Raw genomic sequence first — 22,843 nt, 5'->3', positions numbered from 1 at the left:
TTAATACATAAAGCAACCTTCTGTCCAACACTTGTTTAACTGTTAGCATTTTGCCTATAGGATTCACTGTTGAACTCAAGCCAAGGACAAGCCAAGATTGATGAAAGACAGTCTTAAATCCAAGCATTTATTTTATTTTATTCATATATTCCAGATCAAATTTAGAAATTCTCATGAGAACTGCAAAGACATCTGCAGACCTAGACAGGACAATAGATTTAGGCGTATAACTGGGTTACCGATAGTGTTAAAATTTCTTTACTGTCCATTAACAAACAATAATCAATTAATCACTAATATTTCAATATAAACATTATTATATTGAAATTAGCCTAATTTGCATTAGGACATTTTTTCAACCAAAGGTAATAAAAAAAGCACAAAACTGCTAATTTTGCTTGCTCAAATTTACACAGTCTGATAAGATAAACTCTGGTTGTCTCCAGATGGCTCCTTAAACAGTCGCCAACACGTCTAATGTTTTTATTTTTAGCAAGCGTCCCCCACAACAGCAGAATTCTTTAATCTTGCTATAGAAACTCTTCTTTGCTTCTTCTGCCTGCTCAGTATGAGAGTAAAGCAGTAAAACAGTTTTGTCCTACAAAGATGGTGTTAATCCTTCAAATCATTTTATTATTAATACATATAAATTGTGTTACTTTCCCACGTTATATTCACCGCTCTTACAAATGTAATGTATTCACTGGGGGACAAAGTACTGTAATTGTCACAAACATGAAAAAAGGCAAGAATTAAGTCCACGTCTGCTCCTGGTCTTAAACTCAAACCAATTATGTTCGTTCTTCTAACTAGTTAGCCTAATCCATGCATTACGCCAATGATTTTGTTTTGTTTTTATTAGTTAAAAAAAAAAAAAAGTTAAGAAATGCACATCGAGACCAAGCCCAAATCCAAATGCCAATGACAATTTCAAGTCAATACTGAAAAATATCCTGAGACTGGGTCCTACAGCCTTAATATGATTGTGAAGACGGCAGCTTTTTAATCACTTTTAAAGTGATTCCTTCTCTTTTAATCACTTCACACATACACACACAGACCTGGTGACTGCTAAGTCCCTCTGGCATTGGACTCAGCTTCGCAGGAGGATGCTTGGCCTCGGTAACCATCACATCCAGATAGCCAGCATCATCTTCAGCTTCATCTGAGGGACACACAGAGAGGACAGGCATCACAGAAAATACATTTTGGTTACTTCACTTTCAACCACAGAATAAATGATCTAATGTATTAATGTATGCACATATGTTTTAAGAAGATGTACAGTAGGGTTAAATATTAAATGGGATTATAAAAAAAACTGCTTCCTGTTTAGGCCATGCCATGGCAGTTTGAAGTCTGAATACAGATGTGAAGATCTGGAGCAAAAAAAACAGATACAGGAGTAGATACCTACTTTATAACTTTTTGTTTATCCACTTTATCCGATACACTTTTGACACCATTCCTTGTTGTATTTCATAGATCCTTATTTTGTTTGAACCAGGATCCTCTCATAGATCAGAGAAGGACAGGTTACCCTTTTTCAGTCATGGACCCTTTCAAGGTTACTTCTTAATGTTCTCAGGATGTTTATCCTTACCACTGTTGCCTTCGATTTTGCTCATTAGTGGTCTAGACCTGCATTTCAGTTCTGACAGTCGCTCTGTCAATCTTATTCCTGCTTGAAATGAACTGGGTGAGGTTTGGAAAAAAGAAGAAGAAAAAAAACTAGCTTAAGCAGTGCTGCAAATCTGAAGCAGAGTACAAGCAAGCTGTTCTACGCCACATCCAAACATAGAATTACAAAGGAGCCTGAAGGAAAAAAAAAAAGACAATTCTCACAGATACAGGCCGACAAAATCCTTCTGATTCTCAAACAGGCTTTGGTAAGCTTCGCAGTTAATGACTGGAATAGTAATAGTGGCAGACAGAATCAACACATTTAATATAACGTTTGAGCCACATCAGATCAACACCTAAAATTAATCAGGACATTTCTCTCTGGACCTGACGTTCAGAAAGCTGGATCATCACCTCTGACTTTAGTGGGAGTCTAGCAGCCTTCATTTTTAATTTAATCATCCTTGTCGAATTTAATTCAGACCATTCCCAGGAATAATTAAAAGAAACTTATAATGAAAAATTCCTATTGCAATCATTTTTATACACTCAGATGGGGCTCCGTTGTGCATGTACAATACAGTACAACATCAGTCTGAGTTTAATTAAGCTAATTTACTGTAGATTGCATTCCCCTATTGGTGACTTCATATAAAAAGGATCCCCTCCCAAGCTTTTTGCCCTGCTCTGCTGTTTTCTGGTAGGGCTTGGCTCAGTAGTAGGTCTTTTAGATAAACACTGAAATGGCACATTGGTAAGAGGAGTAAAGTAAAGGATTTGGCCATTCTGAAATAGCAAGATATGGGACCTTTAAAATCAAGAGAGAAAACATTCAGAATGGGACAAAAGTCCATTGTACAGCACCATTATTACAAATAAGCCCATTCACACTATAGGGCAAATTAGTATAGGTAATCCACCCTAGAGTTTTTTGGGAGGTCCAGGGAAACGCAAGAAATCTATACGGCCTCTACACAAACAGTAACCCAATCTCAGAATTGAAAAAGGAACCAGCTATAACACCCACTGCCAACCATGCCCCCTGTTTTCCATTATACTGTACAAGGGGTGTTCAACTTAAACAAGGAATACACAGTTATGAGAGAAAAAACTCCCATTATTTCTCTAAATCTTCTTTGTTTGGGTACATCAAGGAAGCAAGTTACACTGGAGACCTGATTGGAGATGCTTCACATCTGAAACACTGGCCTCCCAGGAACTCCTTTAAAGGCCTTGCAAATTATTATGGCCACACAGCTGTTTAGTCCCAATCCTGCGAGTTCGCATTACTTTGTATGTATGGAAATGCTCTTACCTTCACTTTTTTTTTTACCATGGACTTTTAACAATTGTTTAAGTAACTTCCAATCATGGTCACATTTCTTCCACAAAGTTGGACATCCAACACTATCCTTCTAGGTTTTCATAATGTGTTGAAGGGTTCTTAGCCTAGTTCCAGGAATTTCACTTTTGGTTCCCTTGAATCTTTTGGTATTTATAAAATAAGTATTTGAGAAAGCAATAGTAGAAACGTATCTGTTTATTCTTTTTGTTTGTTGTTAAAAAATGAAGCATGTACAGTAAGAACTTGGACTTCTAGCTTGACTAAAGGCTATGAAAATCTTTTATTCCCAAGCACAGCACACTCCTTGAAATATACTACAGGTAATCCAAACAGATTTCTACTCCAGCAATGTAGGTGATTTACAAGAAAACATTAATTGGTAAATAAAAAAAGCATACAGTACAAACATACAGTAAACCTGCCAAATATGATTTGCTTAAAAAGTGTCAATCATCGTGGCTGAAAGGTCATCATGCGAATATAATTTGGGAGGAAGCTAGACAAAACTAATTTTACTTTACCGGAGTGATCTTTTTTCTGGAGAAAGGACACTTTCCTCATGACAGCCATCTTGGTCTTCTCTAGGCCGTCTTTAGTACCACTTCGCGCTGCTCTCATGAGCTGATGCATCTGTAGCAGAGGAGAAACAAACCCATAAATAAAGAAAAACATGGCATGATCTTTAATCATGATGGTCAAGAATCAACGTCAACAAACATCGCTTTTTGATTCATCTTTCTTAATATCCAGAGTATGAGTTATTCATATTTGGGGGCAAAAAAAACATGGTTCAAATTGGCAAAAAAAACTAAATCAAACAAAAAAAAGCAGGACATGCATTGTGATTAAATAAAATAATAATTAGTACTGTCAAAGCAATGCTGAGGAAAAAAGTGAAATATGAAAAACAAGAAAAGGCAGCACTCATGTGCATCATTCACTGATTATAGTGGCCTATGAAAAGCCCAAAAAAGAAACATTTGATTTGTAGTAATGTCTGAAAGAACCACAAAAGTTTCCACAGTTTGTTGGTCTCTTTTAGTGCATTAGCCATCCAGATTATGGCTGAATGATGTTAGTAGAGAAAAACAATATTTATTTTTTATTTGTCATTTATTTATTGTACATATATAATAGACTACTGGTATAAATAAAGAGACAGACATCAATGAAAGACTGGGGCAGAGAAGGAGAAAGTATTCGTATTTTCTCATTAGATAGTGAGTCAGTCCATCCCACTGAGTTAGGTCTGTAATTTTATAATTATTAAGTGCATTAAAAATCAATTCAGTGAAAGCAATGACAAGACAGGAAAACTATAAAGCCACAAACTGCATAACACAGTATACAATATAGGACAAAACATAAATGACAGACACTAATCACAAATAAAGACATGCACAAAAGATGCACAATAAAAGCCTTGGCTTGGCTATATGCAATTAAGCATAATGTGTTTATTATGTAATTGCATAGGGTTCCTCATCTTTAAAAAAGAAAAAAAAAAAGAAATGGATGGATGAGATGAATTATTGATATGAATTTTACAAAAAGGCAAACGTATTTATACTAAATATACACAGATATTTAGTCTCTCTTTCAGATAAACAAAAGATCTAAATGAAATTCTATAACATATTGATTTACATGAGGTTGTCAAAGATATGTATGTACCAAAAATATGCACAATAAAAGTATGCAACAATTTATATAGCATTTTTACAGAATTTATGCAGATGCATTTTTTTTTTGTGTGTCCGTGTGAAAAAAATGAGCATAAATGGTTGGCACACATTGAATTACTGATTTACATATGAATATAAATGAAATGGTATGCCTAAAATAATACACAATGAAAGTCTTGGCTTGTCTATATGCGAATAATTATATAGTTTTGTTTTTTTTTTACAGAATTTAGGCAGGTGCATAATGTTCCTCCTCTTTTTGCAGACATAAAGGGTGAGTGAGTGACACTTGAATTACTGATTTACATATTATAGATAATATGTCATATAGACAATACATGGCTAAAAAAAAGACGCAAGAAAAGTACTAGCTTAAAAATATGCTGCTATTGAAACAGGACATGGTACAGTATACAGATGCATGTGAGACCTACAGTACTGTACATGTAGAAAAAAGGAAACAACAATAAAAAAGACATACTTAAAAAATGTTAAAAATAAATCTCTAGGTTTAGGCACACATACATGTAACATATTATACTGTATATATTTTATGAAGATGCACGAATAAGCTTCTTATTTTTACACAAAAACATGGTATGAATGAATAAAAGTCTGAAATGTGTGAAAAAAAATGATGAAACACATGCACAAATATGTAACTAAGCTACATAAAGCACACACATACATAAGCCATAACATTAAAACAACATGCTTAATGTTGTCTATGTTGCCTCGGAAGGTGTGCTGTAAAGTGAGTCCTTAAGTTGCAAGGTGGTGCCTTCATGGAGCAAGCTTCAGAACATCCCAGAGACGGGAATGTGGGGAATTTTAAATATCAAACCATTCTTGAACAGTTTTTTTTTTCTCATGTGTCAGGACACATTATCCTGCTTAAAGAGACCACTGATGTTAATGAATACCACAGCCAAGAAGGGATGTACTTGACCTTTAACAATGTTTAGGAAGGCGGTCGGTGTCAAAGTAACATGAAGACCAGAACCCAAGGTTTCCCAGCAGAATATTGTCCAGAGCATGATCTTGTCTCTGCCTAATTCCCATAGTGCATCCTGGTGCCATCTCTTCAAACCAGGCCACTTCAGATTTTTACATGTAGGCGATTTCAGCACTAAACAGGAGTCAGCATGGGTTTCTCTGACCAGTCAGCACCCGAGTAGCTACTGTACATACAAAATCAAGCTATAATGCACTGTTTTCTAACAACTTTCTATGAAAATCAGCATGAACTCAGCAGTTCGTGATACAGTAGCTCCTCTCTGGTATCAGACCAGATGGACTAACATTTGCTTCCCATGTGCATCAGTAAGCCTTGGATGGCCATGGCCCCGTTACTGGTTCACTGATTGTCCTTCCTTGGGCAACTTTTGATTAGTACTAACCACTGCATAGCAAAAACACCCTACAAGAACTGTTGTTTTGGAAATGCTCTGACCCAGTCATCCATCCATCCATCCATCCATTCATTGTTATACCCCTTAGGCTCTAAGGGGGGCACAAAAGGGGCCTGAAGCATATCCCAGCAAAATTTAGGCAAAAGATATACTCTGATATCGTTCACACACAAACACACCTAAGCATGGACTATAAGCAATTTGGAACCCACCAAGAACAGAAAGAGAACTCCATGCAAACAGACTTAAATTCAAACCCCAACCCTAGAGGAGCAAGGCAACAGTGCTAACCATCCCAATCATCTAACCATTACAGTTTTTTTTACAAGTCATTTTTTACTTGCTGCACTTGCTCACCCCTTAGTATTGTAAAAATACTATTTTATTCATTTGTCAATGGCTTTAATATTATTTGAGATTATAGATAAAATATATGCATGTATGAAAAAAAAAAAAAACACAAAATGTTAAATTTCGTGATTTATACCTGGTACTTTCCTCCCAGTTTCGAGGTTAGCTCCCTCTTGGTCTTGGCACAACGTTCCCGAATACGACATACATCATGGGAGAGCTACAGAGCATCAGCAGGCACAGTGCAATGCAGAGGTCAGGGATGAATGAAGAGGTGTAAAACAGAAGGGACAAACAGAGGCACGTCAAGGTTAATGCCAAAAGCACACAAAAAAAGGGTGAGTGGAGTGAGTGTGGCGAGAAGGTGGCTTGGGTTAAGGTTTTGGCGTAAAGCTTGCGCAGCCTGGGGAAAAGGTTTACTACATGCTCTTCATTTCTTTATATCAGTTTCATCCGGTTTAATAAATCAAAGCATTCAGTTGCTTTGCAGACTGGTGAAGGAATGGCAGTTTATAGGCGGTATGTTGTAAGAGATAGGGAGATAAGTTATATACAGTATATAGTATAATGATCTGAGAACTCTTAAATGGAAAAAGGTCATATGGTCTGATGAGTCTAGTCCATGAGGGTAATATATTATTAGGGTAATACCCCTATCTCACCTACGCGGTTTCGCGTAGTCTATTAAACATGTTTAATTTTTTTGGTCGGTCCTTGCAAAACTTCGCGGACATCAGCGAAACGTCGGCAGGCAATCGCAGCAGCTCACGGTGCCTCACGCCGCATTTCACCGTGAGTCAAACTGCATAGGTAAGATAGGGGTATAAGAAGGGACACACTTCTTGGCAATGCACCAATCATTCATACTGGCCACTGTACAAGCCTCTAGAGGCAGTGTTATGATCTGGGGTTGCTTCAGTTGGTCAGGTCTAGCCTCAGCAAGATTATGTGGCAATAAAATCTGTCATATATAATAAAGTCAGCTGACGACCTGAATGTACTGAATGACCAGGTTATAACATCTCTGGAGTTTTTCTTCCCTCATGGCCATATTCCATATTCTAATTAGTCTCATTATTTATCTATTATTTTAGCTGATGTTATCTATAAGTTGTGCTGTTTTTCTGATTCGCTTGCTTTATAATAACAATTTATAGTATGTGATAATATACTGTTTATCATTACTCATTTTCCTTGCATAACAGGTTGCATAACGTATTAAAAAGGTTTATATCATGAATCAAATGAATGAAAGAATTAGCTTCCCCAGCACAGATGCTATAAATTATTTTTATCTTTTATATACATAGAATATGTTTTTCTTGATCTTTAAGCAAGCAGGCATGGAATAATGGCTGACTTAATGCATAAGTTTTTATATGAAGAGAAAGACTTCTGAACCACTTAGATATTAAAGCGACATGTAATATTTAGTGTTCGACTGCAAGGGTTTAGTACGGCTCGGGTGAGACAGAGGTGAGGGCGATGATGAGCAATTGGTTTCTCTGGGACTTCTGTCTGGGCAAAGTGTTCTCGATGGGAGCCTGACCTCAGGAGCATGGAGAAGCGTAAAGTGGATGAGCGGTGAACTCAAAACCCTGTTCTTTGACGGACAGCGAGGTAGATGTGGGTGTGGGAATGAGGAGGGAGAGCTAAATTCAAGTACAGACTGCCCCCTTCTGGTCAGAATGTAGACAAGACATCTTTCAGCGTGCAGAATGCTGAATAAATCCAAGTATAATTTATATTGTGAAAAGATGTCATGCACACACCTTGCTCCGGGAGGCTGCTTTCTCAGAGTCTGACTGCTCATCATAGCTCTCGAACTCGCTGGAACTCCAGCCGTTGTTGGGCCCCTGAGGGACTTCCTCTCGCTGGATGTCCTCATAGATCATGTCTCCTGCCACAGACACACACACACACACACACACGCTACTACGATCAGTACATCCCCATTGGATACAGGTAATGTTTGACTCTGAGACACATATTTCCTCTGTGACAAATATAGCAATGCATGAACGCACAGCTGCCATACAGATCATGCTCACACACCGACACGCACATCACATTATTACCGACCTTCTCCTCGAGACATGTCCTCACATGGCACGTCATCATAGATCACCTCTGAGCTGCCCATCTGAGCATCGCCCGACTGAGGAACTGAGGAAAAAACACACAGAAAAGAAGGTGTGTGTGTGTGTGTGTGTGTGTGTGTGTGTGTGTGTGTCCGCTAGGAAATATTTTTGTCAAGAGTTCCCGAACTAGGGGAACTCTCTATCCACAGCATCTTTTGATCTATCTATCTTTCTAGTTATCTACAGGTATCTACTGATCGATCTATCCATCTATCGATCGATTAGGTCCAAATTTATTTCAAAACTATTATTGAATATGATTTTACAAGCTTTAAATTATTTAAAATTAGATTTTTTGTGGTGATGGCTTTGGGAAGGTTTAGCCTTCTAATTTATTATTTATTTTTACTTTTGTTTACTTGTGAGTTAAATTTGATAGTCTGTACTTAGCTGTTTCAAATATTTGCGGCGTTTATATATAATATCCTCCTAATTTATTTTTACCATTTCTTTTTTTTTTCTTTTGTATTCATTCGCATCCTGTTCTGTTCCTATTCCAAGCAAAACGTTAGTAAAGGCAATCCAGAATGGAAAACGATTTATGTGAGAAAAGGGATCTTGTGTGTGCCAGGATAACCAATACATTCTTCACCTGATCTGTTGGCTGATCTGGACGAGCCGTTACCTTCACCCCCACCACGTCCTCCCCAGTTTGGCTCACTTGGGGTCCATAGATCCCCTTTAAAAACGTGATTAGTCTACAATCTTTCCTTCCCTGCATCACACCCTTCAGAGGTCCCGTTTTCAGTTAATCTGAGGGAAAGGTTGTGCTCGGAGTATTGGGAAACGGATTAGCCAGCAAGGCTAACTAAGCTCTTGTCAGAACGAGAGAGAGAAAGAACGGAATGGCCGGCGGCTTTTCAGCCTGAGGAAAAGCTCGGCTTTGTGAAATGTGTTCATGACAGAGGGAGTTGAGATTTCCAAAGTTCCTTAACCACAATTAGTCTGACTATTAGTGATTATCGGCTCAGCGGTGGCCTACGCCTGTCCCACACACGATGACTAACTGCCCGAGTGACTCATTTGCATTTGTCTGCACGGGTAAAGTCTTTAAGAAGGAATAATACATTTGCCTCATACAAGTCTCATAATTTAAAATGTGATTTTCTTTTTGAGGTTATAGAAAGTGCGCAGATGATGTCACAGCTTGACCTTCATCACTACCTTGGTGTCCATAAAACCATAAAGACTTGTGCATACCAATGTTCCGGCAGAGGAACAAAGGAAAAACATTTGCTTGTACAGAATCCCTGCAGTGTCTAAAGTCTAGAGCAGGTAAAAAATATATTGGTTATTTAACATATGCAACCTAAGGTTCTATAGTCAACATTGCTGTATCAATCTCCTATGTGCTTTTAATAGGTTTTGTTTCTTTTATTTTAATCCTCTGAACATTCTTTGAAAAAAAAGATGTCCTTCTATTCCTATGCACATGTGAATACTAAGACTGAGCGTTTTAAATGGTCACGTTTCCTCTACCATCTACTGCAAAGAATTAATCCATCAGCCAGTTGTTTATCAGTTCTCCATCCATCCTTTTTTTTTATCTGAATTTAAGTTAAATCCTAATCATATTTATGTAAATACATTAAATGTAATTACTGTAAATTGAATCAAATGTGAAATTTAGAGCATGGCTAAAGATCACAACTTTAATCCTTTGGCAGCTAGACATCGCAGGACGGTCAACATGGCGGAATGTCAACATCTGGTCATGTGACTGCATACACGCCATTGAAGCTAATGAAAATGACAAATAAACCGTTCAGATACAGTAAGTTGGGGTGCTATTACTTTAAAAAGCTATTGTCGTAACCTTTTAAAGAAGTGATTCTGATTCATAAGACGTACATAATGTCAATAATAATATCAATGTCTATATGAACAGTTTGCAAAATGAGATATCTCAAGCTGCCAAAGTTTTTTTTCTAAAAGCAAGAATTATTACAAGCTGTTAGACAGTATTTTGTGCTTTGCTACCTAGAGTTTTAACACAAAGGTGTTAAATGGCAAAAAGTTTATATCAAAATTGTTTTGCTTATGGTGGCAAGGAGGTATAGTGGTGAGCACTGTGGCCTCGCACCTCCAGGGTTTGTGTGGGTGCAGTTTGCAAGGTCTCCCTGAACTTCTCTGGGTACTCCGCTTTCTCCCACAGTCCAAAGACATAGGCAGGATAGGCTAATTGGCATTTCGAAATTGTCCATGGTGTGTGATGGAGAATTTGAGGGCGAGTGTGTGCCTGTGTGCCATGCAATGAATTGGCACTGCAAAAAATTATATATTAGCAAGTGAAAATATCTCGAATCTTGTTAAACCTATTTACAATTTCTTAAAATGTGAAAGGTTACTGATCTTATTTCTAGGCAAATGTTGCTAAAATCGGAAGTGAAAATTTATTGTTCTACGGACAGACAATTCTAGTTTTAGGAATTTATCTCTTGAAAGAAGCTAAATTAGCTGCAACAAGATACTGTATGTTTTCTTGCAATTTTAGTAACATTTGAATATAAATAAAATAATAATCTTATATTTTGCTTGCTGTACCGATTTGGCTAGATTCAGGAATACTTCACTTCCAAAGGGTCCCCCCCACACCCATTTTTTTTTTTTTGAACAGTGGTTGTACCCCACCACATGCTTTGTGTTCCCTGGGATAGGCTCCAGGCCATCCATGACCCTATACAGGATAAGCAGTATTGACAATGAGAGACAGGTTTTGCTTATATCTGTGTGAATGCTGGATAATTTTGCTAAATGCTATAAATCCACATCCCATAGGGTTTTTTTGCTCCCAGTGATTTCTTTTTCCTCCTCAGCTTAGAGTTCGTGACCATGTAAATAGGCAATATGCTATCCAAACTAGTGCTGGTCATGGAATTAACTTGGAACGAGGAAAAAAAAGTTGAGCACACAAAACCTTTTTAATTACAACGTTTGTTGAAGGTCATCTTAACCCCTAATAACATTACAACAACTTTAATTTATAGCATCATCAGCCTCCTTCTCTACCAGTTTTAAATTCACTTTGATAGTTAATGACATAGTACATGGGATCAGGTCTAATATGGCATGACCCATCCACACACATGTCTACAGTCCCATATTATTATAACAGAGATCAGAAATCCTAATTGAATTAGGTAGCAGCCATAACCAGACATACCAAACACAACAGCTTCCCGAGCACAACATGTGTACAGTATCTCATGTATCTTTTAGACAAAAGAAAGCGATTATATGGCTCCCAAAGTGTTGTTTTATAATCGTTTTGCTTGATCTTCTTTCATAAATACTGAAGTGCATCATGGCTTCTATGTAGTGATAATTCAAAAGGTCTTAAAGAAGAATGCGTAGGGATGTTTTATCATGGACGACCGTGTGTGCCTGTGGGAAATAATTAGCCAAAATGAGTGCAAGTTTAAAAATGGCACTTATCTCGTTCTGCTGTCAAACTGTTTATATTGCCTAGGGCCCTGTTTACTTTTTGGATGATCTTCTGGATTTGATATTCTATGCCCAATTAAAGATTAAACAGTTTTTCGGATGGTGCTTTTTTGGTATTTGGCTATATTTGGTTAACCAACCTCCTGAGTCAGGTCCATTACAGTTATTGTTCTGATTTCTTTTTTTTTTTAATTAGCCTACCCTTAAATGTAATGCACATAAGACTTCATGCTGCTTTAATCCACACCTAAGAGAATTCAAAATGAAAGGTTTATCGGACAGCATTGCTGAGCATTAATAAATAAGAAACAGTGTGTGTGTTTGTAACTCAGGGTCTTGGTCCTGAGGGCAGCAACTGACTCGTAGCCTGAAGCGATTTAGAGATTTGCTGGTGGCGATGAGCAAAGCCTCTCATGTCATTGAAGACAATCTTGTCACAAACATGCATCCAACATGGCGAGGAGGTTCAGTGAAAAGAAGATCGTTTTCAGCTTTACATGAGATATAAAAAAAAAAATCACCATGAATTAAAAAAACAAAACAAAAAAAAAATTTAAATAGTTAATCGGATTATATAGGATTTGATCCAGAATTTGGTGTTGGGACATTTATTTACTCTGGTTAGCATGAAAATATGATGCGTCTTGTGACTGAATGGCAACCCGAAAACCCCTGGGCCAGGAAGTATTTTCTGGAGCGAAGACCAGAGTGGTCCTTAAGCAGAAACTTATTTACAGTAAATTCCAATATTCCAGCCCCTGTGTTTGTTACTATAGTAACGATATTGCGATAGAACAAGTCGATTGCCTCGCATGCTGTTGTTACGGAAAATTATCCAACATTTTCTGAGCAAACAGAACTGAGAATATAACACAGCGGTTTGAATGAATTCCATCATTAAGACAAATTTGGTGTTTTCATTCATCAACCTCTCAGTGCATTTCCTTAAACACTGCTGTGCTTCACTTAATTTAATAGCACATCACAGCCAGGGAGAAATTCTCAAACGAAATGGGCAAATTAATTTTTAGAGCTAAAAAGATAACTAATTAGACTCGTACCTCCAGGAGAAGCTGATGTGCTGGCTGTGTAATCCTCTTCTTTCTTCACCACTTCTGCAGCTAGGCCTGGGTGCTTTGCGTCTCTAGAACATTACAGACAAAAAGCAGGCTTATTTTATTACAAATCAATAGCAGTCTTACTGCATGCGGGAATGTATGGAAAATAAAATCAACTAAAACTGGAAGTTAGGGGCGTGGCCAGCTAGTTGTTTTGTTCAGTGCTAGTTCTATTAGCATGGAGATAAATATTTCTGGCCACATTTATTCTTTAACGGTCCTGTTCAAGCTACGATAAACATGTACCTTTAATTAATTCCTTTATGTGACATCAAATGTTTATTTATTTATTTAGTTGGCTCTGACCAGTCCAAATTTTAAATGTTTTTTTAACTACTAGAGCCCTCTAGTGGACACTTCAAGTCAGTAAAGCATAATTAATTTATTTTTTAGTCTGAGATTGACATACATGAAATGTATGATGTAAAAGACAGAAACAATACACATACATTTTTGCTTTACATAGTTAAACTGCATGTTCCATGTTTGGTGGATCAATTAATTAGAAATAAATAAATTGAATCAATTAATTAGGAATAAATTTAAAAAATTGTCTATTTAAAAAAAAGAAAAGAATAAATAACAGAAAGTGAACCAGACAGAGATGCAGAGGTTTTTCTAAAACTGAAAATGGCGACCTCTGCTGCCAAGAAGAGGAAGTGTATAGAGTTGGAATTACAGTAGACACAGTTTGCCAGGAGGGTTCCTTTCATTTAATGTTAAATAGGATGCCAAAAGAACATCATCCATCAATCATCTATACCACCTATCCTACAGGTGCTAACCACTCAGCCACCATGATGCGTTATAGATTATTAAATATCAATGATTTTTTTTTTTATATACAGTATTGTGCATTAGTAAAACATTCTAAAATAATTCAGTGTCAACATTTATTTCCATCCAGCGTCACATTCGTTTCCCTCCAAGATTTTTGTATTGATGATGGGAAAGTCAGACCGCTGCATAAAGCCAGCACATCCCAACGATTCTCAATGAGATTAAAGTCTGGACTCTGTTTTGGCCAATCCATGTGTGAAAATGACCCTGAACCACTCTTTCACTATTCGAGATATTCACAATACCTGACATCGTCATCTTGGAATATGCCTGTGGCATCAGGTGAAAAAAAAAAAAAAAAAAACCATACATTTTTGGCCACGTAACATTGCTGAGCCTAAACCTGACCAACTGAAGCAACCTCACACTGCTCCTTAGCCCTGTACAGTAGGCACTAGGCATGGTGGGGGCATCAATTTATCCCCCTTTGTTTTTATCCTGGTGCACCTACTGCTCTGCAGCAAGGTAAATCTGGACTCATCAGACCACATAACCTTTTTTTTTTTTTACTGTGCAACAGTTAATTTTTAGATAAACCTGAGTGATAAATGTTTTTCATTTGGCTACAAAGTAGTTTAGTCCCAATCCTTTGACTTCTCTTGGCATTGTGTACGTCAAAATGCTTATCCTTTTACTACTTAACATAGTAATTTGATTTAGCAATTTGATTTTTACTAAGTGTTTAAATTAAGTCTTTTAGGATGTTTTTCTGACCACATTGCTTCTTTGAAGATGACTGTTCACCTTCCAGATTTTATAAATGCAAGAATTCCTAACACGCTTCTCCTTAGTTGTTTTCTTTGCTTGATACAGGTCAACAACCTTCAAAAAAACAGAGTAACTACACTATGGGCAAATTAAGTCTTTTTAAATAAAAAGACTTAATTTGTTTTGGTTAAATAAACTAACCAAGCAAGGGGAGAAGAGGCAAACTGCAGGCACTCAGGCGCGAGGCAGGAATCGAACCTGGAACCTGGTGGTGCTAAGTACGGTGCTAGCTACCAAGCCACCATGCCACCTTAAAGCAGTGCGAGTCAATGTAAATAAGGGTACACGATGAGTAGCTAAATGAATAAAAATGACTGCGAACATAGAGTATGTTACGGATTGTAGAGAGAGCAACATGGTAAACTGAGAATGTGTACAGTGTTGGCAGAGGGACCATCTGACCAAGAATTTAAGAGGTGTTAAAGCAGCATATGGCCCTGGGAACACAGGATTTCCTGAGTCTGTCGGTTGAGAAGCTCTGTGAAAGAGGTCTGCCACTGAACAGGCTTTTCTGCTTGCCAAAAGTTCCATACAGAAGGTGACTGGTACTGGACATGATGGACAGCATTTTGTTCAAGGTCCTCCTTTCCAGCATCAACTCCAGCGAGTCCAGCTTAAAGCCTACCACAGGTTCTGCTCTCCTGACAACCTCTAATGACCGGCTGCCAAAAAAAAAGGTTATTTTTTTAAATATATAAAACTCCTTGCCCTTCAACATACAATAAAGTTAATCCTCACCCACATCATGCACACGGTAATGAGAACTGATATTGTTAGAATGCCCACAGAGTACACACTGCTCTCAGAAAGAAAGCATTTCCCCCTTAAAGAATTTCAGTTCATTCACAAACATCTTGACATTTGTAATTTGTCTTTCACTAAATTTCACCTCGCAGTCTGTACACAAACAGTGAGCGAGCGCAGCGTGAAAGCTTCCATTTCTTAATTAAAAAAATGGCCAATTTTATGTCTGTAGAGAAAAGCAAACTGTAACGCAGCATACAGACGGGGATGTTACGCTGATTATTAATCACGACACGGAATACAAAGGCATCACAAAAGCCTGTGTGTAACAGCTAATCCCAAGAGTCTCCATTTGCCAAGAAGGAAGAACAGGTGTTGTGCTGTAGAATGCTAATAAGAAGGCTGTGAGCTCTGTGCACTTGCTGACTTCTCCTCTCTCTCTCTGTCTAAACACCAACACACACACACACACACACACACTCACATGTCAACCCACCCACTGAACATGATCTTGTGGCAGAATCCTGCGGGTCTGATGTTTACACGCGTCTCCTCCGCCTTTCCCTCGTCAGCTTTTTTGCAAACATGCTTCGAGTCACGCTGCCATATTGTGCTCATGTACATGAGTTTGTTTGCAGATTCGTTTCTTCCCCTAATCCAGGAACAAATTCCAGATCTAGGAAATGGAACCATGGGGCATGTGCTGGAGGTGTAGTGTCCTGCATCACTAATCATCCACACCATGAAATCCATTGATTATGTTTATAAAGAAATATTCATGATGTTCTGATGTTTCATGTATTGCTTGGTGCTGTATTGCCGTGTGTGCTACACTGATACGACAGGGTGGCACTGGTTTTACAATGCCGTTATTCCTCAAGACTCATTTCTCACTTATCTGTAGAGAGTTATGGAAAATGCTCAGCTAGTTAGGGAGCTACAGAGGTTGGACAATGAAACTGAAACGCCTGGTTTTAAACCACAATAATTCATTAGTATGGTGTAGGGCCTCCTATTTGCGGCCAATACAGCATCAATTCGTCTTTGAAATGACAGATGCAAGTCCTGCACAGTGGCCGGAGGAATTTTAAGCCATTCTTCTTGCAGAATAGTGGTCAGATCACTGTGTGATGCTGGCGGAGGAAAACGTTTCCTGACTCACTCCTCCAAAACACCCCAAAGAGGCTCACTAATATTAGATCTGGTGACTGTGCAGGCCATGGGAGATGTTCGAATTCACTTTCATGTTCATCCAATCACTCTGTCACCAGTCTTGCTGTGTGTATTGGAGCAGCATCATCATCCTGATACATGACACCGCCTTCAGGTTACAATGTTTAAACCATTGGGTGCATATGGTGCTCCAGAAAGGTTCAGTAGCCCTTGGCACTGATGCGCCAATCTAGCACAAGTATTGGGCCTAGGGAATGCCATGATATTGCAGCCCAAACCATCTCTGATCCACCCTCATGCTTCACTCTGGGCATACAACAGGAGAGTTGAGGAGAGTAAAACTGTGCTATTACTCTGCTAATTAAACCATCACACTCTGTTGTTACTGGTGGAATGTGCAATCAATGAAGATCGGCCACCAGGCTGATCAAATTTAGCCATGAAACCTCCAACGACCGAGTAATCCTTTTGGATGAGAGGCTTTCCACATGCGTCCTGGAATACACTGTAACAGCACTGGGAGGTTAACTACGGTATATGCATCACTCCACATCCCAGATGGTATAACAATCGTTAAAGTAAAAGTAGGTCTGTACAGTTTGTGGTACCAAGGAGAGAACAGGTGCCCGACATCAGCAGGCAGTCAAATGGCTTTGTGGATAATGCAAGAAATTGTTAACTCTGTCCAAAATTTTATCACTTGTTGGAACCAGGAGAATATCACACAGCTGGTATCTCATTAAAGGTTAAAGCAGAATAAAGCAACTGCTTAAGATGAACTGATTAGCAGCTTCAAACACCAAATAAAACAGAAGTTAACAAAGGTACATTTTAATGTTTGATCACATTATTCATTTTTACTTCCTGAATGTTCAACGTGTCCTGGTTGTAATTGAGGGTTTCTTAGTGTTCCGCTGGAAAATTAGAAGTTATCACTTTAACTTAAGATAATTTGTTATACATGGAACTTGCTGTCTATTTGTCAGATTATCTGCAAACTCCTGCTGTCTTTTTCAAGTGCCTTGATAAGAATGAGCAATGGAAACGGCACAGAAACTAGAGAAACACGCTAGGCCAAAGACGAGGGCATTTTTAATTCAAATGCAAAGCATGTTAATGTTTCCATGTTTCCCTCTCTCTCTTTGTTCTCGAGCTCTTCCGGAATCCTTATACCACAATACTTCCTAAGTCATCGCCATAAATTCCTAAAAAACTAGTGAACTACCAACGTTCTTTGAAGTAGCAACAGAATGACGTGACATGTATGTACTTTGTGTTCACTCAGGAAATAGTTTAGCACTTATATACTTCCTTGTCCTATAAGTAAACTGGAGAACATTCAGATAGGCATAACACACATCTACTGTACACTATGCAAGTATGTGGACAGATCTAGCAGATCTAGACAGAAACATCGTCAGCACGAAAAGTGAGATTTAATTAACATTAGAAGATTTTTTTTTTTTTTTAATCTTAAAACCTGGTTGTCTTTCCCAGGAGGTTATTTGGGGCGTAGGTGGAACTTTCCAGAAAATGATGCTCCAGATTGTTAACACAAATCAGTTTTTCATGGGTCTGAATTAGAAAACCTTCACATGCCCAGGAGCCAGAAGATGAAGATAACAGGGGTTGGACAATGAAACTGAAACACTGGGCAACTTAGTGTTGAAGGTTCCATGGCTAGATTTGACCAGCCTGGTGGCCGATCTTCATTGATTGCACATTTCATCAGTGTGAAGGTTTAATTAGCAGAGTAATAGCACAGTTTTACTTAAAATATTGCAATGCACATAACATTATGGGTGACATATCAGAGTTCAAAAGAGGACAAATTGTTGGGGCATCTGTGACCAAGACAGCAATTCTTTGTGATGTACCAAGAGCCACGGTATCCACAAACCACATCCAACAGGAGTGGATCCAAAGATGGCGGCGCGGCAGTAGCACGCAGCGGCCGCTCCGGAGCCAAAATGGTGCTACGTTGTTTACATTTTGTGTGTAGCGCGTTTAGTTTTCTATGTGTATGGATATCTTCGCAACTGGTGTCCGTACATACAACAGCCAGACACTTTTCAACCTAAATAACCCGGTTAATGATATCGACAATGAGCTGCGGGAAAAGCTACGCGACCTCGGCTTGCTGCGTGAACCAGGCCTCGAAGCCTCGGCGTTGCCTGATGCCGGAGGCCGGAGAAAGGGTCATCGGAAGCGGTGCGCGAGGAAGCGGAAGCGCGGCAAGCGGGCGGAAGTCTGTGCTAGGCTAAAAACAAACCCTAGCCGGCCGGCTCTCCCGTCCATCATCTTATCTAACGTCTGCTCCCTGGACAATAAACTGGACTACATCCGACTCCAGCAGGCTACACAGCGTGAGGTTAGAGACTGCTGTGTCTTTGTTTTCACGGAGACATGGCTCAGCGACAGAGTACCGGACTCCGCTATTCTGCTAGACGAGCTAGCCTCGTTTCGCGCCGACAAAAATGCAGCTCTGTGCGGTAAGACTCACGGTGGCGGCTTACGTGTTTACATCAACACGAAATGGTGCAAGAACTCTGTGCTAGTTTCTAGTTATTGCTCATTGCTAGTGGAGTTTGTGATTGTTAGATGCAGACCTTTTTATTTACCGCGGGAATTCACCACTGTTTTCATTATCGGAGTGTACATTCCACCTAGCGCTAATGCTAAGAAAGCGCTATGGGAACTGTATACGAAGATCAGTGAACTGCAAAATACACACCCGGATGGACTGTTTATTGTTGCTGGAGATTTCAACCATGCAAATCTCAAGTCAGTGCTTCCTGGATTCCATCAATATGTGGACTTTGCAACGAGAGGGAAAAACACGCTGGATCTTGTTTACACAAACATCCCCGGCGCATATCGGGCAGAGCCCCGCCCCCACCTCGGCTACTCAGACCACATCTCTGTTATGCTAATTCCAGCATACAGACCACTCGTCAGGCGCTCAAAACCGGTTCTGAAGCAGGTGAAAACCTGGCCAGCAGGAGCCATCTCTGCTCTTCAGGACTGTTTCGAGAGCACTGACTGGAACATGTTTAGGGAGGCTGCAACTTATGGCGACTTCACTGACTTGGAGGAGTACACGTCATCAGTGACCAGCTACATCAACAAGTGCACCGATGACGTCACTGTCTCCAAGAGCATCATCTCACGACCCAACCAGAAACCGTGGATTACTGCGGAAGTGCGTGCACTTCTGAGGACCAGAGACTCTGCCTTCAAAGCGGGAGACAAGGTGGCCCTCAGAACAGCAAGGGCCAAACTTTCTCGGGCCATCAGAGAGGCAAAGCGCGCACACGCCCAGAGAATCCACAATCACTTCAGGGACAGCGGCGACACACGGCGCATGTGGCAGGGTTTACAAGCCATCACTCACTACAGAATGACATCAACTGCCTGTGACAGTGACGGCTCCCTTCCAGATGCGCTGAATAACTTCTATGCTTGGTTTGACAGGCAGAACGACGTGGCGGCGAGAAAGACCACCCCTTCTCCGAACGACCAGGTGCCGTGTCTCACTACAGCTGAGGTGAGGAAAACTCTATGCAGAGTCAACCCACGTAAAGCTGCTGGACCAGACAACATCCCAGGCAGAGTGCTCAGAGAATGTGCTGAACAGCTGGCAGATGTTCTCACTGACATCTTTAACATCTCTCTGAGCAGCGCCGTCGTTCCCACGTGCTTCAAGGCCACCACCATCGTCCCCGTGCCCAAGAAGTCTACTGTGTCCTGTCTCAATGACTACCGTCCCGTTGCACTCACACCCACCATCATGAAGTGCTTTGAGCGGCTCGTCATGAGACACATCAAGACCCTGCTGCCCTCCTCACTGGACCCACTGCAGTTTGCGTATCGTCCTAACCGCTCAACGGACGATGCCATCTCCACTACACTACATCTTGCCCTCACACACTTGGACAAGAAGGACACATATGTTCGAATGCTGTACATAGATTTCAGCTCAGCATTCAACACTATCATCCCCCAACAACTGATTGGGAAGCTGAACCTGTTGGGCCTGAGCACCTCCCTCTGCAACTGGATCCTAGACTTTCTGACCGGTAGGCCTCAGTCAGTACGGATCGGAAACTGCACGTCCAGCACCACCACACTGAGCACTGTGGCCCCACAAGGCTGCGTGCTCAGTCCCCTGCTGTTCACACTGCTGACTCACGACTGTGTAGCACACACAGTTCGAACCACATCATTAAGTTCGCTGATGACACGAACGTGGTGGGTCTCATTAGCAAGAACGACGAGTCAGCGTACAGAGAGGAAGTGCAGAGGCTAACGGACTGGTGTAAAGACAACAACCTGTCTATAAATGTTGACAAGACAAAGGAGATGGTTGTTGACTTTAGGAGGACACGAGGCGACCATTCTCCACTGAGCATCAACAGCTCCTCTGTGGGAATCGTCGAAAACATCAAATTCCTGGGTGTCCACCTAGAGAAGGACCTCAGCTGGTCCCTCAACACCAGCTCCCTACACAAGAAAGCCCAACAGTGTCTCTTCTTTCTGACAAGACTGAGAAAGGCCCAGCTTCCACCACCGATCCTGACCACCTTCTATAGAGGAACTATCGAGAGCATTCTGAGCGGCTGCATCGCTGTCTGGTTTGGGAATTGTGCCATATCGGATCGCAAAACCCTACAGCGGATAGTGAGGACAGCGGAGAAGATCATCGGGGTCTCTCTCCCCTCTATTGAAGACATCTACACCACACGCTGCATCCGCAAAGCCACCAGCATTGTGGCTGATCGGACACACCCCTCTTACACACACTTCATACTCCTGCCATCTGGAAAAAGGTACCGAAGCATTCGGGCACACACATCCAGACTGTGCAACAGCTTTTTTCCACAAGCCATCCGTCTCCTCAACAAAAAGGGACTGGACTGATAAACACACACACACACACACACACACAGACACACTAACACAAACATTATCACACAGCTTAACTCAACTACCTCAAAATATTGGGACTGGACTGACTAATCAACACAAGTGCAGACACACTGACCTACACCATTAAATTATCGTACACACCAACCTGTAAATGCTTCACTGTTTATCTTTTGCACAATGATCGTTACTGGACTAATTTTTGCACTAATTCCTCAATTCTTGCTGCTGTTTTTTAAAGAATGTCTACGTTTACCCACTACCTCAACACCATATTTTATGTTCTGTAACTGTTACGTTTACGTTTACGCACTACCTCAACACCATATTTTATGTTCTGTTATGTCGTGGTTGCGCACTGTCACTTTGTTGTTGCTCTTGTTTGCACATTTGCACGTGCACTTTATGTTGTCTGTAAAAATAGTTATACTTAGCTAGTTAGTTTTTGTTAATTTATGTTGTAATTTATGTTCGGTCTCTCTGTCCTGTCTCTGCTAGCCAGTTAACTAGGCCTCATGGTTAGCTAGTTTAGTGTCTCTGTTAATTTATGTTGTAAGTTTATGTTGCATGTAGCACCTTGGTCCTGGAGGAACGTTGTTTCGTTTCACTGTGTACTAACTGTATATGGTTGTAATGACAATAAAGCCTACTTGAACTTGAACTTGAAACTAACTGTGGACGCAAGAGGAAGCTGTCTGAAAGAGATGTCTGGGTGCTAACTCCGGATTGTATCCAAAAAACATACAGTAAAACCACAGCTGCCCAACTCACTGCAGAATTAAATGTGCACCTCAACTCTCCTGTTTTCACCAAAACTGTTTGATGGGAGCTCCACAGGGTCAATGTACTGTACGTGGCCGGGCTGCTATAGCCAAATCTTGGGCTGTGGACAATGTGAAACATGTATTGTTCTCTGATAAGTCCACCTTCACCGTCTTTCCCACATCCGGGAGAGTTACGGTATGGAGAAGCCCATAAAAAGCGCACCACCCAGACTGTTGCATGCCCTGAGTGAAGCACGGGGGTGGATCAGTGAAAAACCTTTTTTGCCAACTGAACCACTTAAATCTATTTGTTGTCGTATACACCTAATTTTAGGTGAAAAAAGAGAGAGAGAGAGAATAAGAAAAAAGCATGGGAGAGTTACAGTGGCACCTTAATATCAGATTCAAGAGGAGACAGGAAGGTAGTGGCATGGAAGATTTAAAACATTAACATCAGATCCAGGAGAAAGAGGGAAAGAGAATAGAACTTATTTTACACCAAACATCAC

At 40.1% G+C, this 22,843-nt stretch overlaps 1 protein-coding gene across 5 annotated transcripts in view; it reads right to left on the bottom strand.

The window, feature by feature from the left end:
- Positions 1-22,843, bottom strand: part of arhgef10la (Rho guanine nucleotide exchange factor (GEF) 10-like a) — a 189,828-nt gene that overhangs the window by 147,792 nt on the left and 19,193 nt on the right. For 4 of the 5 annotated variants that reach the window (XR_008356170.1, XM_053483986.1, XM_053483987.1 and 1 more), the window contains exons 4-9: positions 13,063-13,145; positions 8,499-8,582; positions 8,189-8,316; positions 6,553-6,636; positions 3,490-3,598; positions 1,062-1,165 (exon numbers count right to left, since the gene is read on the bottom strand). Coding sequence is in view for 4 of the 5 variants with exons in the window: in XM_053483986.1 (XP_053339961.1) it covers positions 1,062-1,165; positions 3,490-3,598; positions 6,553-6,636; positions 8,189-8,316; positions 8,499-8,582; positions 13,063-13,145 (592 nt within the window). In the remaining variant the exon portion in view is untranslated. The remainder of the gene's footprint in view (positions 1-1,061; positions 1,166-3,489; positions 3,599-6,552; positions 6,637-8,188; positions 8,317-8,498; positions 8,583-13,062; positions 13,146-22,843) is intronic. The other variant, XM_053483989.1, reaches the window with a different exon arrangement.

Source organism: Clarias gariepinus, chromosome 23 (assembly GCF_024256425.1).
Source record: "Clarias gariepinus isolate MV-2021 ecotype Netherlands chromosome 23, CGAR_prim_01v2, whole genome shotgun sequence".
Lineage (NCBI taxonomy): Eukaryota > Metazoa > Chordata > Actinopteri > Siluriformes > Clariidae > Clarias > Clarias gariepinus.
The sequence above is the reverse complement of the archived record's forward strand: the minus strand, read 5'-3'. Positions and strand labels throughout refer to the sequence as shown.